A 22,707-nucleotide genomic window follows, 5' to 3' on the forward strand; every position below is an offset into this window, starting at 1 on the left:
ATGGGTGTCCCATGGATAATGGTGAGGTGTCACTCACAAGTCAACTCCTCTTTCTCTTGGGCTTGGACCGAGAATGGGGAGAGTGAGGGGAGGTTTTTGGGCTTTTTGCCCTTAGGCCCATGTTCTAGTTAGGTTGAATGATTTTTGGCCCTATAAAAATATAAGTTTGATTTTTATGCTTTATTAGGCTAGATTAGGTTAATTATGGTCCAAAATGGTTCATATAATTAATCTTTTTCATTCTAGGCCCAATATGGCCCAAAATATTGAATTAAATGGAAATGGGTCCAATTAGAGCCCATTTAAGAGTTCTAAACCCAAGATGGTCAAATTGGAAGCTTATTGGTCCATTGGGCCCAATAAGGAAGTCCTAGTCCAAAAGTGGACTTAAACAAGAACTTCTAGGGTTTCTAATTGCCTATTGACTACTTGAAATGCTTGCATGGTGTATTTGATTGAATTTTTGTTGTCATAAAGTAATCATCATACATGCTCTTAAGTCTTTGATTCATAATTTTACTCAATTGTTGTAGTTACAAGGCACAAAATTTCTAGTTGTGACATCTCAGTATAGCATGTTCTTCGGATGAAGATGAACTCGGCGAGTTGTTCATACAACTCGGCGAGTAGGATGAAGGACTATTAGACCTTGGATTAAAAGGAAAACTCGTCGAGTCAACGCCTAACTCGACGAGTAGAGACGGGGTTATGGTCAGACAAAAGGATAGGGACTCGGCGAGTTGGCAGGCCAACTCGGCGAGTTTGGTCAACTGGAAGTTGACTTTGACTTTGACTCTTGGCTCGGTCAGGGGTAAATGGTCATTTTACCCTAAGGACCGTTAGCAGTATTTGACTGGGTCTTTTGTGGGGATTTTAGCCGGAGGACTTCCGGGACAGCAGCAGCAGAAGACAGTCAATTCCCACGCAGATCAGCAGCTACTTTGAGGTGAGTTACCTTCCAGTAGCGGTGGGTCTATGGCCACAATGCCAGCCCACCAGTAGGAGTTGTATGTTAGATGATTGTCTATGTGATATCATTAGATTTGCTACTACCTGATATGTTATATGCTAGCATGGTATGTTGTATGTGATAGTAGTAGAGTTCGGTTGTTAGGACTGAAGGGTAGTCAGACATCCCAGATACGTCTTACAGTATGTGACGATATGTTTATATGCTGACATGTTATGTTATATGTGATAGTGGTAGTAGGAGGGGAATAGTCCCCAAGTTTGGTCGTTAGGACCGAAGGGTAGATCGGACACCCAGATATGTCTGATAATATGTTATGTTATGATATATGTGATAGTAGCAGTAGGGGTGAAATAGTCCCCGAGGATCGGTTGTTAGGACCGATGGGTAGTCAGCACCCCAGAATGGCTTGACATGGGTAGTCAGCACCCCAAAACGGTTTGACACGGGTAGGTCGACACCCCATAATGGCCATACCGGGTAGGTCGGGCACCCCAGAATTGCCCGGCAGTGTGTATGATATGTGATTGTATGGTATGTGGTAAGATGGGGGAACTCACTAAGCTTCGTGCTTACAGTTTTCAGTTTTGGTTTCAGGTACCTCTTCTTCGAAGGGGAAGGAGCCGGCACGGTAGCGGTACATCACACACACGCTTTGTATTCCGCACTATGGGATCCTCCTGGGGTTTTGTACTCTGATAGTATTATGTTTTATGAAATGGTTTCCAGACAAGCAACATCTTTTATGAAACGACATGATCCGTGAATGTTTTATTTCTAATGTTTTGCAAATTGTATGTTTTAAAAATGAAATTTTTGGCTCCTATTTTTGGGATGTTACATTACCTTACCTTATTTATCCTATTTTATTTAAATAAATTAAAAAATCAAGGGAAAAATAGTCTTTTTAGGTAAGACAGGGACCAAGCGCACAACAAAAACAAACTATAGGGACCTTCTGAGTTAAAAAAATAAGTTAGGGACCCAACATGCAAATTACCCCAAACCATAAGGACCATTTGTGTAATTTACTCTTTTTTTTTTGCAAAGTCTCAAGCTAAAATTGTTTATCACTTCATAGTCGTGATGTTATCTTTTTTCTTAATTCTTCTTATAGCTTTAGATCCAGATAAGACTAGACCCAAATATAAATTTAGTTACACTTTAGGTTGCAGTCTACTGGTAACCCCATTTTTTGTTCCTGTTTGGCAATAAATACAAAGACATAAAAGATTCTGTAACATTTCACATTGGCTTTGGGACATGGTGTTAACGAACTTGCAATGTTGCAAATCAGAGATTCTCACATGTCAGGTCCATGAAATTGTGCTATAATAAATGGAAGTTTTGGTATTGTGACAACCGTTTCGATCCACTATCTGGCTAGCCTTTTCTTCTTTATCCAATAGCTTGCAGACTTATTGGATTTCTTTTATAGTGGATCACCCAAATTTCTATATGTGGTAATGTTGACTTGTTGAGTATTCAACAATAAAAACGTATCACCATTTTAGTTGATGTGCAATTTTTGGTTCCTTCTGCCAATTACTTCTAAGGGATGCACTATTACTAACAAATTTACTTCTATTTGTTTTGTAGTTTAAATAAACTAAACCATTTTATAATATTAATTTACTTATACATGGGCCTTTTTTAATTAATCATATATGGGATTTTGTTTTTTCATTTTAAAGCATTGTGCTTTGAAAGTACAATGCTATAATTAGGTTGCATATATATGTAAACATGCATGGATCAAGGGTTTGTTGATTTGCCACATAGTAGTTCTTATTTTGGGACATGGACCAAGGGCCTCAAGAATGGACAATCATGTTCTATCATGAAGTAAGTAGCTACTCCTATTACCAAAAGTTAGCATTTAGTTTTGAAATTTTAGAAATTAATATGTATCCACTATATTAATGAAAGTCATTGACATATTTTTAGAGCTTCTAACCTGGGATGTATATGTCCACCTGTTAAATTATTATAAATGGTTTAAAAAATAGAATATTATATATGTAAATATTGAAAAACATAAGTTTAAAAAATATATTTATATATTCTAAAAGAGACAGAAAAAACTTTATGCGGACAAATTGATAAAGGTGCTTACTGATATCTATAATTGTACGAGTCCTTTTATTAGTTTTTATTGTTTCAGTTTCATGTGTAATCAGGTTTTCATGTTTTTTCTACCTACAAAACGTAGAACTTGACTTAAGTATTTACCTTGAGTGTTTGGAAAAATAATAATGATGGAAAACCCTTTTTAAGTGTCAACTCACCTGTTTGTTTCATGTTTTTTAGCAATCGTACATGTTAAGAATCCACTCTTACTATTTACCTGAAAACATGACAAAATAACATTGTGAACTTGTGTATTATGTGTGCATGCTGATAAATAGTTAGCTTTAGATGAAAAACTCCAGATTGTGTGTGACCCTACTAGCTATTCTAAGTATATTGTTATTATATGTAGACCCATATTAGATACTATTCAATATTACATGTATGATGCTTCCATATGCCTTTTACTCACAAGTCACATCAACTATGATCATAATTTAGGGATTAAATTGGTTAGAAGCTAGCTTACATTGAAGCTATGAATTTTCCCTCCCATGTAAATTTATGTACACTTGACATTGTTGAAATATTTAAGTACAACTACTCTAACTTCTCAATTTTGTAACGTTCTGTATGAAGTAATTTTATTTTGAATTGGGTTTCATATTGCATTTAATATTCAGTGGTCCCGTATGATCTACAAAGGGGACAAGTAATTCCGTCAATCTTCATTTGTATATAATTGCGCTTCAAATAATTTTTGGATACACAAGAGGATGATAATACGAGCGTAGGAATGGCAACACATTTTCAAGTATTTCATGATGGTCAAATCTAGATGATAACATTTGTGCTAATAACAAATGCGTAAAGTTGGTGGTATGATAACAAATAAATTACATGTTTTGTTAAAAATGTCACAGTGAGACATGGGAGCCAAACATGGCTTGAATCCATGCTATAGTTGAAAATAATAGTATTACTTATTTTGCTTAGCCAAGCAACATTACTTTTTTTTTTATTTATAGTTGAAAGATCATATTACTTATTTCATGCACGATCAATCATGTGTTCAGATTAAATCCTTATCGATTTCTTTTACGACAGCATGATTTTTATTAATAATTGTTTAGATGTAGTAACTATTTCCAATAAAAAAGATGATGTAGTAACTATTTCCAATAAAAAAGACAGCATGATTTTTATTAATAATTGTTTAGATGTAGTAACTATTTCCAATAAAAAAGATAATCGTCGTCTCTAGAAACTAAAAGAATCCTAATTTTTCTAAACTTGACTTATTACCATTGAATTTAGCAAGAAAATATGTTAATTACTTGTTTTGTATTATTTAACCACCAACAAATTCCCTGGTTGTTTTGTATCTTTAAGTATTTGACAACATTTTTTTGTACTCTGAGCAGTCCGAAAAAGAATAAGCTGGGGTGAGAGAGGCTCGAACTCTCGACCTCAGGATAACTCAGAAGCTATGAGACCTACGCGCTAGCCAACTGCTCCACCACCCCAATTGTGTTTATTCCTAAGTTTTATCTTACTTAACTAAATTATAAACAATTAAACATTATGATAAATGTTCTGACGAAGAGGATTTATTCAACTTAAAATGCTCGATGCATAGGCATTTTTTTTATTCACGAATAGTCAGATAACAATTCTAATTATGGCCAAAACACAAATATCTTTTTTATAATCCTTGTTACCGTTTTAATATTTCGATTTAAACCTTATATTTGTACAGACTATATAGTATATGTCTACATTTACATAGCTATGAGTTAGTATCCTTGCAAATATTTATGAAGATAAAATGATCAAGATCCAACGTTACATAGATCAATGGTAATTATCATTTATTCATGTTAATGTCTACACCTTAAAAGATTAAAAAAAATTTAAGTTTGTATCTTCGAAAACGCTAAACTTTAAAGTTTGGAATTGGATTTTCACCTCTTTACTGCCAGAGCAAACATCCAGAGATTTGTTTAAACATGTTTATATGTATGTACATTTTATGTTTGTAATACTATTACTTTATAAAAAAAAACATGAATGAAGTCATTCGCGTGACTCCTCCTCGATAGGAACACTTGTGTAGGTGATTGTATGATTCTCAGTCTCCACACCATTTCCTTTGTACTTAGTCCATGATATTTTCCATATTTGCAATAAGCTTTTCCTATAATAGAATAACATCAAATCCATGAGAGAAAATAAAACTTTTCAAACAAAGTCAGTTACCAGTTGCCAGTTACCAGTTGTCAGTTACCAGTTGCCAGTTACCAGTTACCAGAAGAAGATATACCTCTCGGATATAATATCTCTCTTGGCAAGCATAAGTGTCAAAAATACGGGAACCATTGCAGCAAATAAATGTTTGATGGTGTGTCCACTAACAATTTGATGAGTCCATTTGTAAATTGGATCATCTGCAGCTTCTTCAACCTTAGCTAGAAGATAAAACCCTGAAAGTTGTATATTAAAAATCAATATTTGAGATTATTTTATAGTGTTATTTAAAAGATGAAGTAGCAAAATATTAAACCTGCAGCCCATAACCAATATGAAGAATGTGTGTACATGGGTGGTAACAAGATGGCCATTGCAGGAATGGCAATACAAGGTACAAATTGAACCAAAGCATATGGTCGAAGATCATCATAAAACCTATTAAAAAAAAAGAATAATTAATTTTCAAAAAGAAATGAAAACTAATTTTATGTAAAAGAATATGTTTACCTCCAGTAGAAAATGCTTACTACACCAACCAAAAGCAGGGGAATGATGGCGTATGTTCCCTTGCGTTCATCGATTCTTTCAATGATAAATATTGCAATTATAGAAGTGAATGCAATGGTCATCTGGTTCATTTAAATCAGAAAAAGAAAAGATAGAAAACATGAGTTTATTTATTTATATATTGAAATGTGATAAAACTATGATGAATGAGCAAACTTACAGGCAAACGATCCCAAACAAGGCGAGCATCATTTGGTTTGAGGTGATAATAAGAGGATCCAAAAGCAACAGCAGCCACACCAATGTAAAAGCATGTCCAACCACAAAGCTCACCTTGCAGACTTGGGTAACAAATATGCATAACATAAATTATCACTTGTAAAACCATGTCCAATAACTTAAAGATTCCCTGTATAACTTAGATCCAGAAGCATTACCTCAACTTAAAGAAGTTTCTATGATAGCAAAGCATGAGCCCTATGACACCAACAATGAAGAATGGCACATTTGAAATGACATTTAGAAAGTTAGGTATGCCTGAAAGTGAAAAACATCAAGTTTATAACAGATGTAAACAAACTATAAAGTGATAAACATTATGCAACTAAACACCAGAACCAAACACATAGGCTCACATTTCCTTATCATTAATCTGGTGGAAGAATAATTGTCTGAAGTCTAAACAATCACACCAGAATCCAACATTGTAAACAAGTTAAATTAATCATAAGTTCATAACTAAGAGCATACAGACCATATACAGCTGTATTAGTCCCCTTTTTCAGAATTTCCTTGATTTGGGATGTTAGATAGATGATTTTTCAACTTCAAATTTTAAATGGACTTCAAACTTCCTGATAAAAGTTGCAAACTCCATTGAACTTCATATATAGTAACACAGAACAATGTCAGAGTAATAAATACGCAAACAAAAAAAATTCCATACGAAACTAGGTCTGAACTTTTAAGCCCAGAGTACATTTTTTTCTCCGAACAGATTGAGCCGCATCTATCCGTGAAACGAACAACTGATAGATGCATCTTTACGATACTATCAACAAAACATAGCAGCATAAAATTAAAACGATAGAAATTATCGCCATGAAGTATGGCCAGTTACGAAACCAGACGAACAGAAGGAGTTGAATCCACTACTTAAACAGTATTCAAATTAAAAGTATTTACCGAAGAATTCACGTTGATCCGCGAAATCGTGGTAATCCTGATCTTGAGGGATGGTCGGAGTAACAAACATCAACACTACAAAGCATACTATCGCAACTATCCATACCAATACAGTCCGATCAGCCATAATTACTGCTACATGTACGAGTGTGTAATTTGGGCAAATAAGATGGCTCCAGCAACTGTTCTTGAGTCTGGAATAGTATTCGATTACCGGCGAGTTGGTTGTCAGAGATAGAGATTCGTCGGTGAATGTATCAGGTTTGACTGATCTCGTAAACCGGTGTATTAAAGGCGACTGAAGGGGTGAAAGTGTAGTTTTCAGTATTCGTTGGACTAAGTTTGTACTTTGGCTTGTCTATGTTACCATCCGATGATTATCGTAAAACCACCCTCCACTTTTAGTATGTTTCCTTTTGACCTTTTAACATATTGTTTTATAACAACATTGTAGCATGGATAAGGATTTGCCTAAAGGTGCCCTTAGATATATGGATTTAAAAAAAATATTATCATTTCATATAGTTATATCACATATAAGCATAATTTGAAGTCCATGACATCATGATTTGGTGTCTCAATAATCCATGGGTTTTGATATAAGTATTTTATCTTCGAAATTAGTAATGACAGACCTCTTTATTCTAATCCAACTAGTAATCACAATCTGGAAACATGGATAGTGCATTTACTCATAAGTGAAACACCCATCATACACATAGATGTCGCCCCAATGTTAGAAACACCAACTAGGAAATAAGACGAGAAGATGAAAGCCTTTATATATTCAAAAGCTTCCAAAAGATATATCATGGTAAAACAATAGTAAACCATGAGATAGAAGTTTTACATGTTGAAAAACGAACAGCAAAGCAAAAGCAAAAGTCTATTGTTATAGAGACAAGCTCAAGTTCTAACATGCGAAGGCAAAGCAAAAGCAACATAATAAGCCACGATATATAATATGAAACACAACAATTAGGACTAGAAATTTATTATAACATCCCAAAAATTCCAGAAAAAAATTTCATTTTTAATTCATTTCAAAACATCCAATAATCATGTCAAAACAACTGAATGTATCGTAGTGAAATAATATCAAAGTACAAATCATAAAATCACATAATGCGGAAAACATGGACGGATGCGGTGCAATCAATCTAGGCCCTTCCCTTTCAAGCAGGAAGCACCTGAAACATAAAGTAGAAACTGTAAGCACAAAGCTTAGTGAGCTCCCCCAAAATACCTCATACCATACATACATAATAGTCAAAACATAATTGGGTCTATTTCACCCCCATCTATCCTTTCAACTTGTAATGGGTATATTTCAACCCCTTCGGTCTCTTTCAACCGGTATTGGGTCTATTTTACCCCCTTCGGTCTCTTTCAACCGGTACTAGGTATATTTCAACCCTTTCGGTCTCTTTTAACTGGTATTTGGTCTATTTCACCCCCTTTGGTCTCTTTCAACCGGTATTGGGTCTATTTCACCCCCTTCAGCCTCTTTCAACCGGTATCAAGTCTATTTTACACCGTACAACTAGCATAGAATCATAACAACAAGAGTTACAAAGATAACATACAACATAGCAGGAGATTGTCACAAAGACAACTACCAACCTCTAGACATAATTCAGTGGGCCGACATTGGTGCCTTCGACCCACGAGCATAGTGAAGGAAGCTCACATCTCGGTCTAAACAAATAGATGAATAGGTATCGACTTCAAATATCAGCTCTACCCATTACTTATTCATGAAATAGTGACCAATCTCAAATATAACTCAAAATACCTAAAATACTCTCAAGTCAAACTCTGGTCCAAGATAAAAGGTCAAAAAGTCAAAAGTCAAAGCCAACGTTAACTTTCCACGTCGTGATAGTCCTTCATCATGTCGTGGTCCCTAAAGGACAAAACAGATAATCTGACCCCCAGTCGTCACAACGTGGTGACCTAACACCACGTCATGGAAACGGGGTCCCAAACAGCTTAATTGATTATGTTGTTTTCTCTAACCTCTCGGGCTACAAATCTTAGATCTCAATTAAAACATGATCTAGAAGGATAAAGTTTCTAACTTTACCCTTAAGACCATCCAAAAGGTCAAAAACTCAAACCCTAGGTTCATAAGGTATGAACTTAACCATTAAGCACTTATTCCTTTAAATTTGAAGTCCATCTTCTCCATAAGAGTTTCTAATACTAAAATCGACATGAAGTTGGTGCTTTATAGACATGTATGCCCAAAACATGTCTAGAATCCAAATTAGGTCAAAATGGGTAAAAAGGTGACCAAAACTCATGTATGGGTGTCAAAACACAACCAAATCTCATATCCATGAGATATAATATTCTTGGGACCCTTATTTAGTTACAAAGTTGCAAACTTTATCTATTATATCTTGCCTAATGTAACCAAAAGTCCAAAATGTGCTAAAACTATAGATCTATGAAGATAACACCAACAAGAATGGATCTAGAAGGCTCACCAAAGGTCCAGAGAGTAAACACAAGGAGTGAGATGGATCTCTATTTGAATCTTGCACCACGCTTCCTTCTTATTCCTTCAAGGATCACCAAAAGCACCAAAATGGGCTCATAATGTGCAAAGGATGCAATGGTCAGGTTTTCTGAGTGTTTGAGGGTGATGGAGGCTGATAAGGGATGAAACGCTAGCTACTACTTCCTTTAAATGGGTCTCAAAGTCCAAAAATTAGGATTTTTGCTCAAACAGCCGCCACCACGTCATGGCCAAAATTTTCCACGCCATGGAAGGTACTATTTATGCGTGTTTCTCCAGCACACTACCACGGTGTGGCGATCCATTCACCACGCGCGTGGCGATCCATTCACCACGTCGAGGTCAACCCAAAATGACAATTAAACTTCATTATTAGTGTAACGACCCAAATTTTCGAATATTTTTTCATTTTTAATTAACCAAAACATTCTCATAAAATATGAAATCTCAATGACAATCATTTTCAAAATCCATAACATTGACATTTTATTTCAAATATCAGAGTGTCCCATCAAAACAAATATTGAAGAGTGCATGACGCGCAATCCAAGCCTTGCCCTTGTGTCACAACTAGCATTTTAGCTAGGAAATTCTATTCTCATGTAATCATTCAACTATTGTAAAACATATACTCTAAGTAAATATCACCCAGTGCTCATTTAAATTCACCTTTCATGTTCAACAAAGAGTCTGAAAACCCTAAGAATCCCAGTTTGAGTTCATATTGGACTAGGATTTCCTTGTTGAGCCTAATGGACCAATAAGCATTCAATTCAACTATTTTGGGCTTGGAAACCCTATTTGGATTCTAAATGGACCCAATTCACAAATCTATAACATTTTGGATCATTTGGGCCTAAAATGATTCATTCTAACCCTAATGGGCCTTATTGGGCCATAACTAATCCAATTAACCTTAGTGAGCCATGAACCCATTCTTTTATTCTATTTGGGCCGTGAACCATATAATGATCCCATTGGGCCGAAAAGTAATCATTGGGACTCATGATTTTGAGTAAAGACAAGTAAAGGCCCAAACTACTCCAACCTATCTCCTAGCCCAAAATTATCGGCCCATGAGTAAAAAAATGAAATGGGGGTTGACTTTGGTGATGCCACCTCCATATTATTCACCATGTAACAAGACAATTGCATCTCATACTTCCATGCAAGCTTGTATGATCCAACATGCTTCAAGACTAGTCTCTCTCCCCTCTTCTTTCACTCTCGATCGAAGATACACACACACACACACACTTCACTTACAAATTGCTCTCAAATAATCCCTCAACCACCCAAGAACACTCCTTCATTTCCTCTCTAATTTTCGAGATTTTGAGCATCTTCAAGAAGGTTTTCACCACTAAAAGTCATTATTCTCTTGGTAAGTCCTTACATATCCAAGAAATATAACTTCATTCTCATGTTAGATCACTCCTTCTAAGCAAGTTTTTGGTGATCATACTCCTAGAAACCTTCTAAGTTCGAGATTCACCCAAGAAAGCTTGCTAGGACCAAAAATCTCTTCATCTCTTCTTCAAAACCGAAACATCAAAGCAAAGGTGAGTTCATACCCCCTTATTTTCAGTTTTCATATGATTTTTGGGGGATAATTCAATTAAAATGTGTAGATCTATGTGTTATATGCATGTATTGTGTGATTTCTTAGTTTATTTTGTAAAAATGTGTTAGATCTAAACAAATATCGTCATTTTAAGTTATAACGACTTATATAGAGATTCAATACCAAATTTAACATTTCGAAGATTAACCCTTCAATTGTGTCAATACAAAATAACTTATTTAATGATACAAGAACCTCGACATTATTATAAATCAGAAAATATCGGATTTTCTGGGGAAATCTTCATATACAATTATCTAGGGTTGGCAATTCTCGACACGACACGAAATAAATAGGTTTGGGTTGAGTTTTTCAACCCGCAAACCCGCTAACCCGCCAACCCGATTATTAAACGGGTCATATATGGGTTTCTAAAAAAATAAACGGGTTGACCCGCCAACCCGTTTATATTTTTAATAAAAAAATTTATTTTATTTTTAAATGTATTTATGTTTCAACTATTAATATTTAATAAGTATTATATTATATATACCATTGATTCATAGACCATTTGACTGTTTTGATATTTTGACTCGTGGTGGATGGTCTAAGGTCGTAAGTCGTAACCTATAAGGTTAAGTCTGTAACATGTTTCTATGAATTTTTTTTAATTTTCATTTGGATGTTTAAGAATTAAATGTCTAAAATTCGGACCCACGAACTCAAATCTGACCCACTAACTTGCCAACCTATGAACCCGTATAAATAAATGGGTTGGCGGGTCATATATGGGTTTATGTTCCAAACCCGCCAACCCATGACCCGCCAACCTGTGACCTGTATATTTAAATGGGTCGTGTTTGGGTTGACATATTTTAACCCGCCAACCCGCGACACGCCAACCCGAACACGACACGATTGTCAGGCCTACAATTATCACTTACTTACAATACAAGAAATCTAAACTACATTCATATATGTTACAACTATGAAATTCACACATGCATTTATACTTGGTTTTCACATCATTTTCAAACATTTTACAGAAAATATCGGATTTTCTGGGTTTTTACGAAAGATACAAAGACTTTTACTCAAACATACTTATGAACTCACCAACATTATATATGTTGACCGTTTTCAAAATAACTTGTATTCTCATGTAATCGTTAAGCAGGAAGATTTTCAAGTATGTATGGATTTATTTTGTGTAACATCACTCATCGTACAATTAATACTTTGAATTTATGTAATTTATAACATTGTACTTAATGTGAACAATGCTGGTTGTTATATGTAATGTTGGTGGTGAATGTGTTATGTTTCATGTATATTCATTGTGATGATAATTCAATTGTTAGTGACGCGAGCCCTCGGACGTTTCTGCCGTTTGGTTCGGGGTGTGACACCTTGCCCTTAGGCTCATATGTACCTGAAACAAATCCACAAATTGTAAGCTAATGTTTAGTGAGTTCCCCAAAGCATGCCCCACACAATCACATAATCCATATTAGCTATAAAAGCTACATAAACCACATAAGACATGCATACAACATACAAGGATGACATGGAAACCCTTCAAGGTTTTACACCTAGTGCCACTGGAAATCCCACGTGGTCTTAACTACCTGTCATGGGAACCCCTACATGGTCTTCCTGCCATGGGAACCCCCACATGGTCTTCCTACCATGGGAACCCCTCACGGTCTTTACTACCAAGAAATAACATACAAGTTACACATGCAAATATACTAGTTAGCCATGGAAACCCTCCAAGGTCTTATACATGAGTGCCTCGGGAACCCACTGAGGTCTTTCATGCGAGTATCACAAATAACTAGCATACCATATATCTCATAACCAACTAGCATATCACATAACAATTAATAGGCCGACATTGGTGCCTTAGACCCATTGGTATGGTGAGGAGACTCACATTCTCAAAATGTTGAACTCAAAAGATAAGATCGAATAAGTCCCAACGCGCAACTCCAACTCAGCTGCCTACAATCATCATGTAACCGGTCTTGTCAAAATCCCAGAATACCAAAAATACCCTCAAGGTCAAAGTTGGTCAATCATGGTCAAAGTCCAAGTCAACAGTCCATGTTGACCCCAACTCGTCGGGTGCATCTAGCAACCCGTCGAGTTCCTTTAGAGTCTAGAAAATCGAGACAAACCCTAGCCAACTTGTCGAGTTGTCTCATCAACTCAACGGCGGGGAAACCCGATCAATTCATTGAGTTGCCAAGGCAACTCGTCGATTTTCCCCCCTGTTTGCTTATTCAGATGATATGTTGATTGCAGGGACTCTAGAGCTTAGTTCTGAAACCTAAAGGTGTATAGAAGGATGAAGTTTCCAACTTTATCCTCTAGAACCACTTCGAATGCTCTAAAGCCCTTAACAAAGGTTGGAAAGCTCAAAAGTTTAGCCATGTGGTTCAAGACTCTAGGGATTTGGAATCCCTCCTTTCCAGAAGAGGTTATTGTTGGATTAGTGTCTAAGTCCATAACTATTTTGGTATGTACTTGACCCGATGGTGCATGGTCCTTTTGGGTTGCCTTCACCAAAGCAACTTGATTGGAGAAATGAATAAAGAGAGAGAGGATAATATGATTTATTAATATGTTATAAGAATAATATTAAAGGAGAAATCATATTTGTTTAATTAATATTGGTCGATAATTAGTTTTGTGATCAAATGTAATTAATTAAACTAGAGGGGCTGATTTGTAATTATGTGATAGTTACAAAATAAGGTAAGGATTATCTTATATATATGGTGGACGAATTTAAGGTTGGAAAGCCTTAGAATTCGAGTATGATAAGGATTCAAGGATTATCTTATTGGTTGCTTAATGGATAATCAACTAGATAAGGATAATGACTGAAACCCTATCTCTACACCTATATAAACAACCCCAAGGTCATGAATTCGGGTATCCCTTCCCAAGAAGTCCCAAATACGAATTCTAACCTCCCTCCTCTCTCTTTATACCTTCTCCACTTGCTTATGGTGTTTGTGAGCCATTAGAGGAGTGACACTTGTGACTCTCTGCTTTCCAAGGTCAATTCAAGGAGGAATTGGATTGTTATTGCTATATAACAATCAAGGTATGTTCTTAAACCTATTTACATGTGAATTCTGATTTCCATATGCTAGTTTTAGGGTTCAAAGTCTTGGATTCAAAGTATGTACAATAGAGAAACCTAGATCCGAGCTTTAGGGTTTGTATGAGCACATAGGATGTCTTATGACCAAAACCCATCAGTGGTATCAGAGCCATGATTGGTTTCTATTGTATTGATGCTTGATGTAACTGAAAATCGAGTTTTGGCCTCACTGTTCGACCTGACTCGGCGAGTCACTCTTGGACTCGGCGAGTCAGCCCTACTCGGCGAGTTCCAGAGGGTGACTCGGCGAGTCGGTGCGTCAGACAGTGCTTATCTCGGGATTTCTTGCTGTTTTTGCATTGGGATAATTACCTTATCATGTTAGATTAATATTAATCCGATTATATGATATATTTGACTATAATTTTAATCTAATTGAAGATATTTATCAATTAATAAGATAATTGTTTCCTTATAAGATAATTGATTAATTATTTTAAGTAAATTGATAAATTGTTTTGCAAGAAATCATCAAATATGGATAATTATGTGATTAAATGTTAATTTGAATTATTCGTTATTTGATCCTTGTTGTTGTGAAAAGTTTCATATTTGGCCCTTTAGGTTTTATAGTTTAAATTTGAACCCCAAAAGTTTTGTTGTTTTGAAATTTAAATAGTTGAAACCCTAATGTTTTGAAAAAGGTTTCAAAACTTGCCCTCAAGTTTTGGAATTTAAATTTTGATTAAATAGTTTAATTTTGATGCATATTTAAATTCTAAACCCTAATGTGTTGAAATGTTTCAAAACTTGCCCTCAAGTTTTGGAATTTAAAAGTTGATTAAATGTTTAATTAGGAATGTTAAATTCTAAAACTCTAAGAAGTTTTGAAAAGGTTCAAATCACACCCTTATGGTTTTATTAATTAATTAAGGTGTATAATTAAAAGAGATTTAATAAATCCATTAAAGTTTAGGTTTACAATTTAATTGAATTAAAAGTATAATTGTTAAATTGAACCACCAAATATTTTAAAAGTGTAAAATACACCCTATACTATATATAACATTAAAAGTCTAACATTATATATGAGTAAAAGTCAGTCTTACCGTTAGTAGGCCTCATTCACGAAGCTGGTCTATAAGGGGTGTTTAAGGAAATTGCCTATAAAATGACGATTGAATGGGTATCCACTCTTACCCACCGCACTCTTGACTAGTGGAGGGTCGTTAGCCGAACGGGTAGGATAGGACGAAACCTTCCATTATAAGTATAATGAATTACTAAAGTAACTAAATGTTTTCATAAAATTCCCAATCTTAGTTACTTAGGCAAAAGTGAATTGATGCAATTCCATGAAATTACACTTTGTGCCCTTGCGAAGACGTTAGTGGAGCGTGTGTGGTTAACCGGCACACTAAATGGGTCTAAGCAAAGGTAGCAAAGGGTGACTCAATGTTTGTCATAGTTCGGTGGAGCGTGTGTGGTTTACCGGCACATCGAATAGGTGACTGTAACATGTGAGGGCACCATGTAAGTTTGCATGGTCATTCACACCCGCTTTGTGATCCTCGGCATCCCAGTCACAAACAAGAGGGGCATATCGAGATTTAAACATGCCATTGAAAGTTGAATGAATCTCAAAGGATCTAGGAGTTTTCATAGATTTAAAACTTAAATTCTTTTTCGTTTTTCATGGTGGAAATTAGTGAATCGTCATTCACTTACCTTCAAATATTCTGCAATTAGGGTTACGGCATCCCTCTCCCGAGTTGTAGAATATTGTGTTGGGTCCTAGCCTTAGTATTTCATTTGGGTGATTTACTAAGGACTCAATCAATCAACTAACTTGAATTTGTTTTTTCTCCCGTTTTGTAGATGTCAAAGTTCGACAACTATGGTCTTCCCAAATCCCGTGGAACAAGCATTCCACATGAAGATGGTATTCCACGATTCAATCGAGGAACGAGAAATCATGCTTCACTTCCTCCTCCTCCTCCTCCTCCTATTGTTCTCCCCAACCCACAAGATCGAAGAATTGAAAGGTTCAATATCACTAAAGCCCTATTGGAAATGAAACATGAAGATGGTAAACCCGTGTGTGCCCACGTTCTAGGAATGAAATCACACATTGATAGGTTGATAATGTTGGGTGTGTCATTCCCAGATGAGTTGGCTGTGAATTGGGTTTTGCAGTCACTTCCTGAATCATATAATGAGTTCAAAAGAAAGTATTATATGATGAATCATGACGACAACCTCATTGACCTAACTTACATGCTCATTGCTGCTGAATCAGAAATGATTTGGCGAAGCAATGGAGCGTATTTGTTGAGAAAGTCAACCGACCATGCTTCCGAGGACGTTCTAGGAGAACCGACCTGCGTTTGTTGCCAAAAGAAAGGGTGTTGGATACAAGTCTGCCCAATGAGCCTGAAGAGTCCAGAAGATAGGAGAGTCAAAGAGTATGGCTGCGATTCAGGTAAAATCCACTATCTAACTCCATTAAGTTCCTATTCATTGATACATAATGTGATAAGATTGCATTTGAATGTTTTATAGGATCAGTGAAAAGAAAGGAAGCTTGGTGAAAGAGCAAGATGAATCTAATCACAAGGAATGGATCTTGATCGCATGGACTTGAAGATTAGATTTTGAGCTTAGATAGTTATGATAGAGTTGTTAGAAATTTTCTTTTGAAATACATAGTTTTCAATGGATTTTGCATTGTAAGGACAAATGTTTTCCGCTGCTTTTATAAATAAAAATAAATTTTCGTTTGACTTATTTATTTATTTGTTTATCTCCTTGCAATAAAATCGTTATGAAAATTGGTGTTTGAATATTTCTACAACAAATGGATATGATTCTTATTTATGGTGTTTATGGAAAAATCGAAAATTTACCAAATAGGGAGAGTTTTCTCATCGCCCAAGTTTCAATTGGACAGAAATTTGGAATCATGCAACTTGGTTGCATGATGAATGAGAAATTTCATATTTGGAAATTAGACTAATTCATTGACAAAGTGTCAAGTGAAGGACTAAGAGATCGAGCACACAATGTTGCGTGTTGATCAAGACCACCATAAGAGTAACAATGATATTCGTCATGATTTACTAAAGGTTTAGTAAATATGATTATACTTACAAGATTAAGTGTAATTCTGAATTGATTAAAGGGTTTAGATCAATAGCAGAACGAATAAGAAGAATCAAGTAGGCAGAAAGATAAAAGTTTCTCCATTCTAAGAAGATGGGAGAGTACCTTTTATGCTTTATGATAGGTCTTAATGATTAGGAACCATACCTCAATTGATCCTCTAAGTGAGTCTTAGTACAATTGTATGTCTAAGAAGAGGAATCAAGAATTGAAGAAATGGTTAAATCAATAAGTCAATCATACTTCGTTCCAATAACAAGTCTTAAAGTTAAGATTGTGACAATGAGTGAAAAGTATTAAAGGTTTATAACATTCATCAAATGTAGGAAGTTGTGATGTCTTGAATAAGACAAAGGCCAACTAGTACCAATTTATGAAGTGTTTTGATAAAAGCTACACTAACTCTTGAATATTTGTTTGTCAAGAAATGGTTATTGACAAAAGAATAGTATATGTCAAGGAGTCAGTGGGAGTCTTAATGGTCTTGAATAGTTTCAAGAACAAATCAAATAAACCTTACCAATCATCACTAGCACACGAGTTGAGATTGACAACCTATCGTATTGACATTATTTTGATTATGTGCTGTTCCAATTGAGTTAATTATGCATATGAGTTCTATGAGTTCTCATCTTGAATGCATAAAAGGCAAGGCACCTTAATCAATGAAAGGTACATTGATAAGAAAGGGTGAGATGCTTAACTACTTGGAAGACGTGGTGGGCAGCTGTGCTACCATGAGGCAAGAAATCAAGATTAAGAAAGATCGATCCATATGAGTTTGAATTTGTCGTAAACGTTGGTTTTGACAAATTCACATGGATAGGAACATTTACACCGTTTAAAATCTAAGTGTCATAAGATTTCCTCCTTCATGAAAATGATTGTGAGGAAATGTTTTCACTAAGAAAGATTTTAAGAAGATAGTGAAATTGCATTCTCGAATTCAATTATGGTTACGGCATCCCTTTCCATAATTTGAATTGTGAGGTTTGGCAATTAGTCTTAATTGTTTAGATACACATATGAACTATCGAAGGCAAAGGTGTATAAAGAATCCTTGATAAAAGATTATCAAAGCACTAGAAACATGAACTTAAGAAATTCAATAAGCATTGTTTTCTGAAAGTTAAGATGCTTATGAATACATGTCGAAGCTAGTGGGAGCATAAGTGTTATGTTTTATAATAATCATCAAGATAGTGGGAGCATAAAAGTTATGATTGTATGATTATTAAGGAAAGTATTGCAAGGTTAGCAATATTAATTATAGAAAACAAGAGTCATACTTTGCAAAGTTGTAAGAGTTGAAAGGTTGTTTTGCTATAATTAAGGGAGAGAATATTATGCTTCATTTCAAATCTAAAGGATTAGGTTGAGAAATGTTAATAAATTTAGTCAAAGGTACATAGTGTGTTCTTAAAATTTCGATTATGATTACGGCATCCCTCTTCACAATTCGAATTTTGAGAACATAGCAAATAAAACATTATGCGTCGTGTCCCATACGCTTCGGGTATAGGATCGATTGCAAATGCTTTAATGTTTGACCATTCTAAAATTTTCCAAATGTCGAGCGCATTTAGAGGGAAAAGGGACTAGAATTGGTTTTGACTAAAATAATTAAACAACTATCAAAGGACAATCCAAGTTCGACGAGGATTGGTCGCTTGTGAGTAGTTGGAAGTATAGTATTGGAAAATATGGAAATGTTTCCATATTGGATGGACCATATCGACATCATTACGAATAGATAAGATTCTATTAAGAATGAGTTGTCATATGGAACATATGGAAGTGTGTCCATATTGGGAATTGAATATTGAGAAATCTATGACTAGATTAGACACTTCTATGCAAAAGGATGTTCAAAGAAAGTACTTTGAGTGAGAGACATCACATCTATGGAATTGTCTTGTAACAATCTCCGATAGAAGACTTTGTAATATAATTGGCAATAGTCTTTGTGACTTTAGTGCAGTGACATTACGAAAGGATCATTGCATAAAATGTTAGAATCTAGCATATTCTATAAGTAGCAAGAATTTGATATTCTTTCACTTATGAAAAGGATTTGGAGTTGTGAAATGAGAATGATTGGAAATGTGTTCAATGTGATCTATTTCACAAAGTAAGAACCATAGGTAAACATTGTGTGCATGCTAGGAGCATGAGACAAGTGTTGTAATTCAAGTAAGAAGTTGATTACCCGAAACGACAAATAATGAGTAATCAATATGGTGATAAATAAAAGGTGTTTTATTTATGCTCAAAGGTTTGAGGCCATATGGGATTAATATTATTCTTGTGTTTCACATTTGCATGTTTTGACTTCCAGAATAATTGAGTTTATTAAGAATAATCGAATTATTCAAACGGGCCACAGTCGTTCATATGTTGGAAGTAGATATGAATGAAGACTGTCGTGAATTGGTGTGTGGATTGTCTAGAAAAGTATTAGACATAAGCAAATGTTTGCTGCAACGTTCATGAGTGCTTATGAATGTGATTTGAGCATTGGATTAGACCCACGCTCACTTGGATCACTCCATGGATTGTATCACGAGTGATTGGTGAGACGATAACATCTTATATTCTTGAAACCGAGATGTGTGAATTGTATCTTGCAAATCGGTTGCACATTGATAATATGTAAACGCACCAGTAACTTGGTGTTATAAAACATATTGTTGTGTGTGATTCGGTGCGTGAGTACAAGCAAGCATTGTATCAAAGTTTATCCGTTCCTTTTATCCAAAGTAGGATAAAAGCGATATCTTTGGGCCCCTCGATGGTTTAGTGATGACAAACGTAAATGCTCGGCCGGGCTAGGGCTAATTTGATTTGTTCAATTAGTCTGTCGTCATAAATCGGAATCGAGATATAGTACAAAGAGAATGATTTGAAATCATATCTCATATGATATCTAGAATGGAGGAATATATGATCCCTTATCTAAGGACACGCGTATTTGATATGATCAGAGTTGACAGCGGCTTTGGAAAGCTACGATTGCAGATCGAGATCCGAAGTCATACGCAGAATAGTTGTTAGACTTATCCAAGTGGGAGACTGTTGGATTAGTGTCTAAGTCCATAACTATTTTGGTATGTACTTGACCCGATGGTGCATGGTCCTTTTGGGTTGCCTTCACCAAAGCAACTTGATTGGAGAAATGAATAAAGAGAGAGAGGATAATATGATTTATTAATATGTTATAAGAATAATATTAAAGGAGAAATCATATTTGTTTAATTAATATTGGTCGATAATTAGTTTTGTGATCAAATGTAATTAATTAAACTAGAGGGGCTGATTTGTAATTATGTGATAGTTACAAAATAAGGTAAGGATTATCTTATATATATGGTGGACGAATTTAAGGTTGGAAAGCCTTAGAATTCGAGTATGATAAGGATTCAAGGATTATCTTATTGGTTGCTTAATGGATAATCAACTAGATAAGGATAATGACTGAAACCCTATCTCTACACCTATATAAACAACCCCAAGGTCATGAATTCGGGTATCCCTTCCCAAGAAGTCCCAAATACGAATTCTAACCTCCCTCCTCTCTCTTTATACCTTCTCCACTTGCTTATGGTGTTTGTGAGCCATTAGAGGAGTGACACTTGTGACTCTCTGCTTTCCAAGGTCAATTCAAGGAGGAATTGGATTGTTATTGCTATATAACAATCAAGGTATGTTCTTAAACCTATTTACATGTGAATTCTGATTTCCATATGCTAGTTTTAGGGTTCAAAGTCTTGGATTCAAAGTATGTACAATAGAGAAACCTAGATCCGAGCTTTAGGGTTTGTATGAGCACATAGGATGTCTTATGACCAAAACCCATCAGTTATAATCCTCAAAACGTTCCAAAGTTGGAGACTTTATGGACATGCATGTCCAATGCATGTCTTGGAGTCAAAATAGTCAAAAAGGGAAAATATACCCTAAATTCCATGCATACATGTCTGAAAATCCAAGTCATAAAATAAGAACATGTCAGAGTACAATCCCATAATATCCATAGTGTGGAAAATAATGAGTGTGCGTATGATGTGCCGCTACCGTGCCAGCTCCTTCCCCTTCGTTGAAGAGGTACCTGAAATCAAAACTGTAAACTGTAAGCATGAAGCTTAGTGAGTTCCCCTATCGTACCACATACCATACAATCACATAACATACACATACTGTCAGGCATATCAGGGTACCCAACCTACCCCTTCGGTCCTCTCGACCGGATGCTGCCTAGCATACCTGGGTGCTGGCCTCCCCTTCGGTCCTCATGACCGGATACTGCCTAACATATTTAGGTGCTGGCCTCCCTAGCGGTCCTCTTGACCGGGTAATGCCTAGCATACCTGGGTGCTGGCCTCCCCTTCGGTCCTCTCGACCGAATGTTGGGGACTATTTCACCCCTCTACTAGTACCACATAGCATGTAACACATAACCATATTCTATCTAGTATGACTGGGTATAACCACCCCCTTTGGACCTATCGACCGGTAACCTTGGGGACTATCTCCCCTACTGCTACTAGCATTTAATATCATATCATACTAGCTCATAACATATCAGGTAGTAGCAAACCTAGATGAATATCACAAAGACAATCATCTATCATACAAATCCTACTGGTGGGTTGGCATTGTGGTCGTAGACCCACCGCTACTAGAAGGTAACTCACCTCGTACGAGTAGCTGCTGATAATCTGTGCGGGGAAACCTCTGTCTGTTGCTGCTCCGGAAATCCTCCGACTATAATCCCCACAAAACACTCAGTCAGAAACTGATATCTACTCTTAGGGTAAAATGACTATTTTACCCCCAACCAAGTCCAAGTCAAAGTTAACTTCCACTTGACCCGACTCGCCGAGTTGGGTCATCAACTCATCGAGTCCCTAACCCTTTATCATTCCTTGTCTACGACTCGACTCATCAACTTTAGCAACGACTCGACGAGTTCCTCCTCATATGAACATCGAATGAACCTTCATCTGACTCATCGAGTTGTATGAACAACTCGTTGAGTTTACCTTCATCTGATGAACAAGTTCTGTCCTTGACTCACCAAGTTGTATGAACAGCTCATCGAGTTCATCTTCAACCATAAGGAGATTGCCTTGGACTCACCGAGTCTGTTCTAGCACTCGTCGAGTCCCATGAACTCCAGGTCTAACGCTAAGTCCAATACGTTGGGTCACTCCTTCGGTCCTTCTACAACCCTTCTAACACCCAACTGAGTTCTTTTGACCCTCAACAGATATGAGACTTTATGCCTTGGACTCGTTGAGTCCCAAGAACGGACTCGCCGAGTCGATAACGTCCATGCCCTATTTCCTTGATTTATGATG

The 22,707-nt window shown here is 36.0% G+C and overlaps 1 protein-coding gene across 1 annotated transcript; it reads right to left on the bottom strand.

Annotated features, from left to right (window-relative positions):
- Positions 1-4,977: 4,977 nt before the first annotated feature.
- SAG18 (senescence associated gene 18) lies at positions 4,978-7,253 on the bottom strand. The gene is made up of 7 exons (XM_079021350.1): positions 6,983-7,253; positions 6,235-6,334; positions 6,018-6,138; positions 5,798-5,919; positions 5,604-5,725; positions 5,364-5,523; positions 4,978-5,237 (listed from the first exon to the last, which is right to left on the bottom strand). Exons 1-7 carry the CDS (start codon positions 7,107-7,109, stop codon positions 5,117-5,119), a joined length of 873 nt encoding a protein of 290 aa, XP_078877476.1. The 5' UTR covers positions 7,110-7,253; the 3' UTR covers positions 4,978-5,116.
- Between the last annotated feature and the right edge of the window lie 15,454 nt (positions 7,254-22,707).

Source organism: Lactuca serriola, chromosome 9 (genome assembly GCF_051521515.1).
Source record: "Lactuca serriola cultivar US96UC23 chromosome 9, Lser_US96UC23_V15, whole genome shotgun sequence".
Classification (NCBI taxonomy): domain Eukaryota; kingdom Viridiplantae; phylum Streptophyta; class Magnoliopsida; order Asterales; family Asteraceae; genus Lactuca; species Lactuca serriola.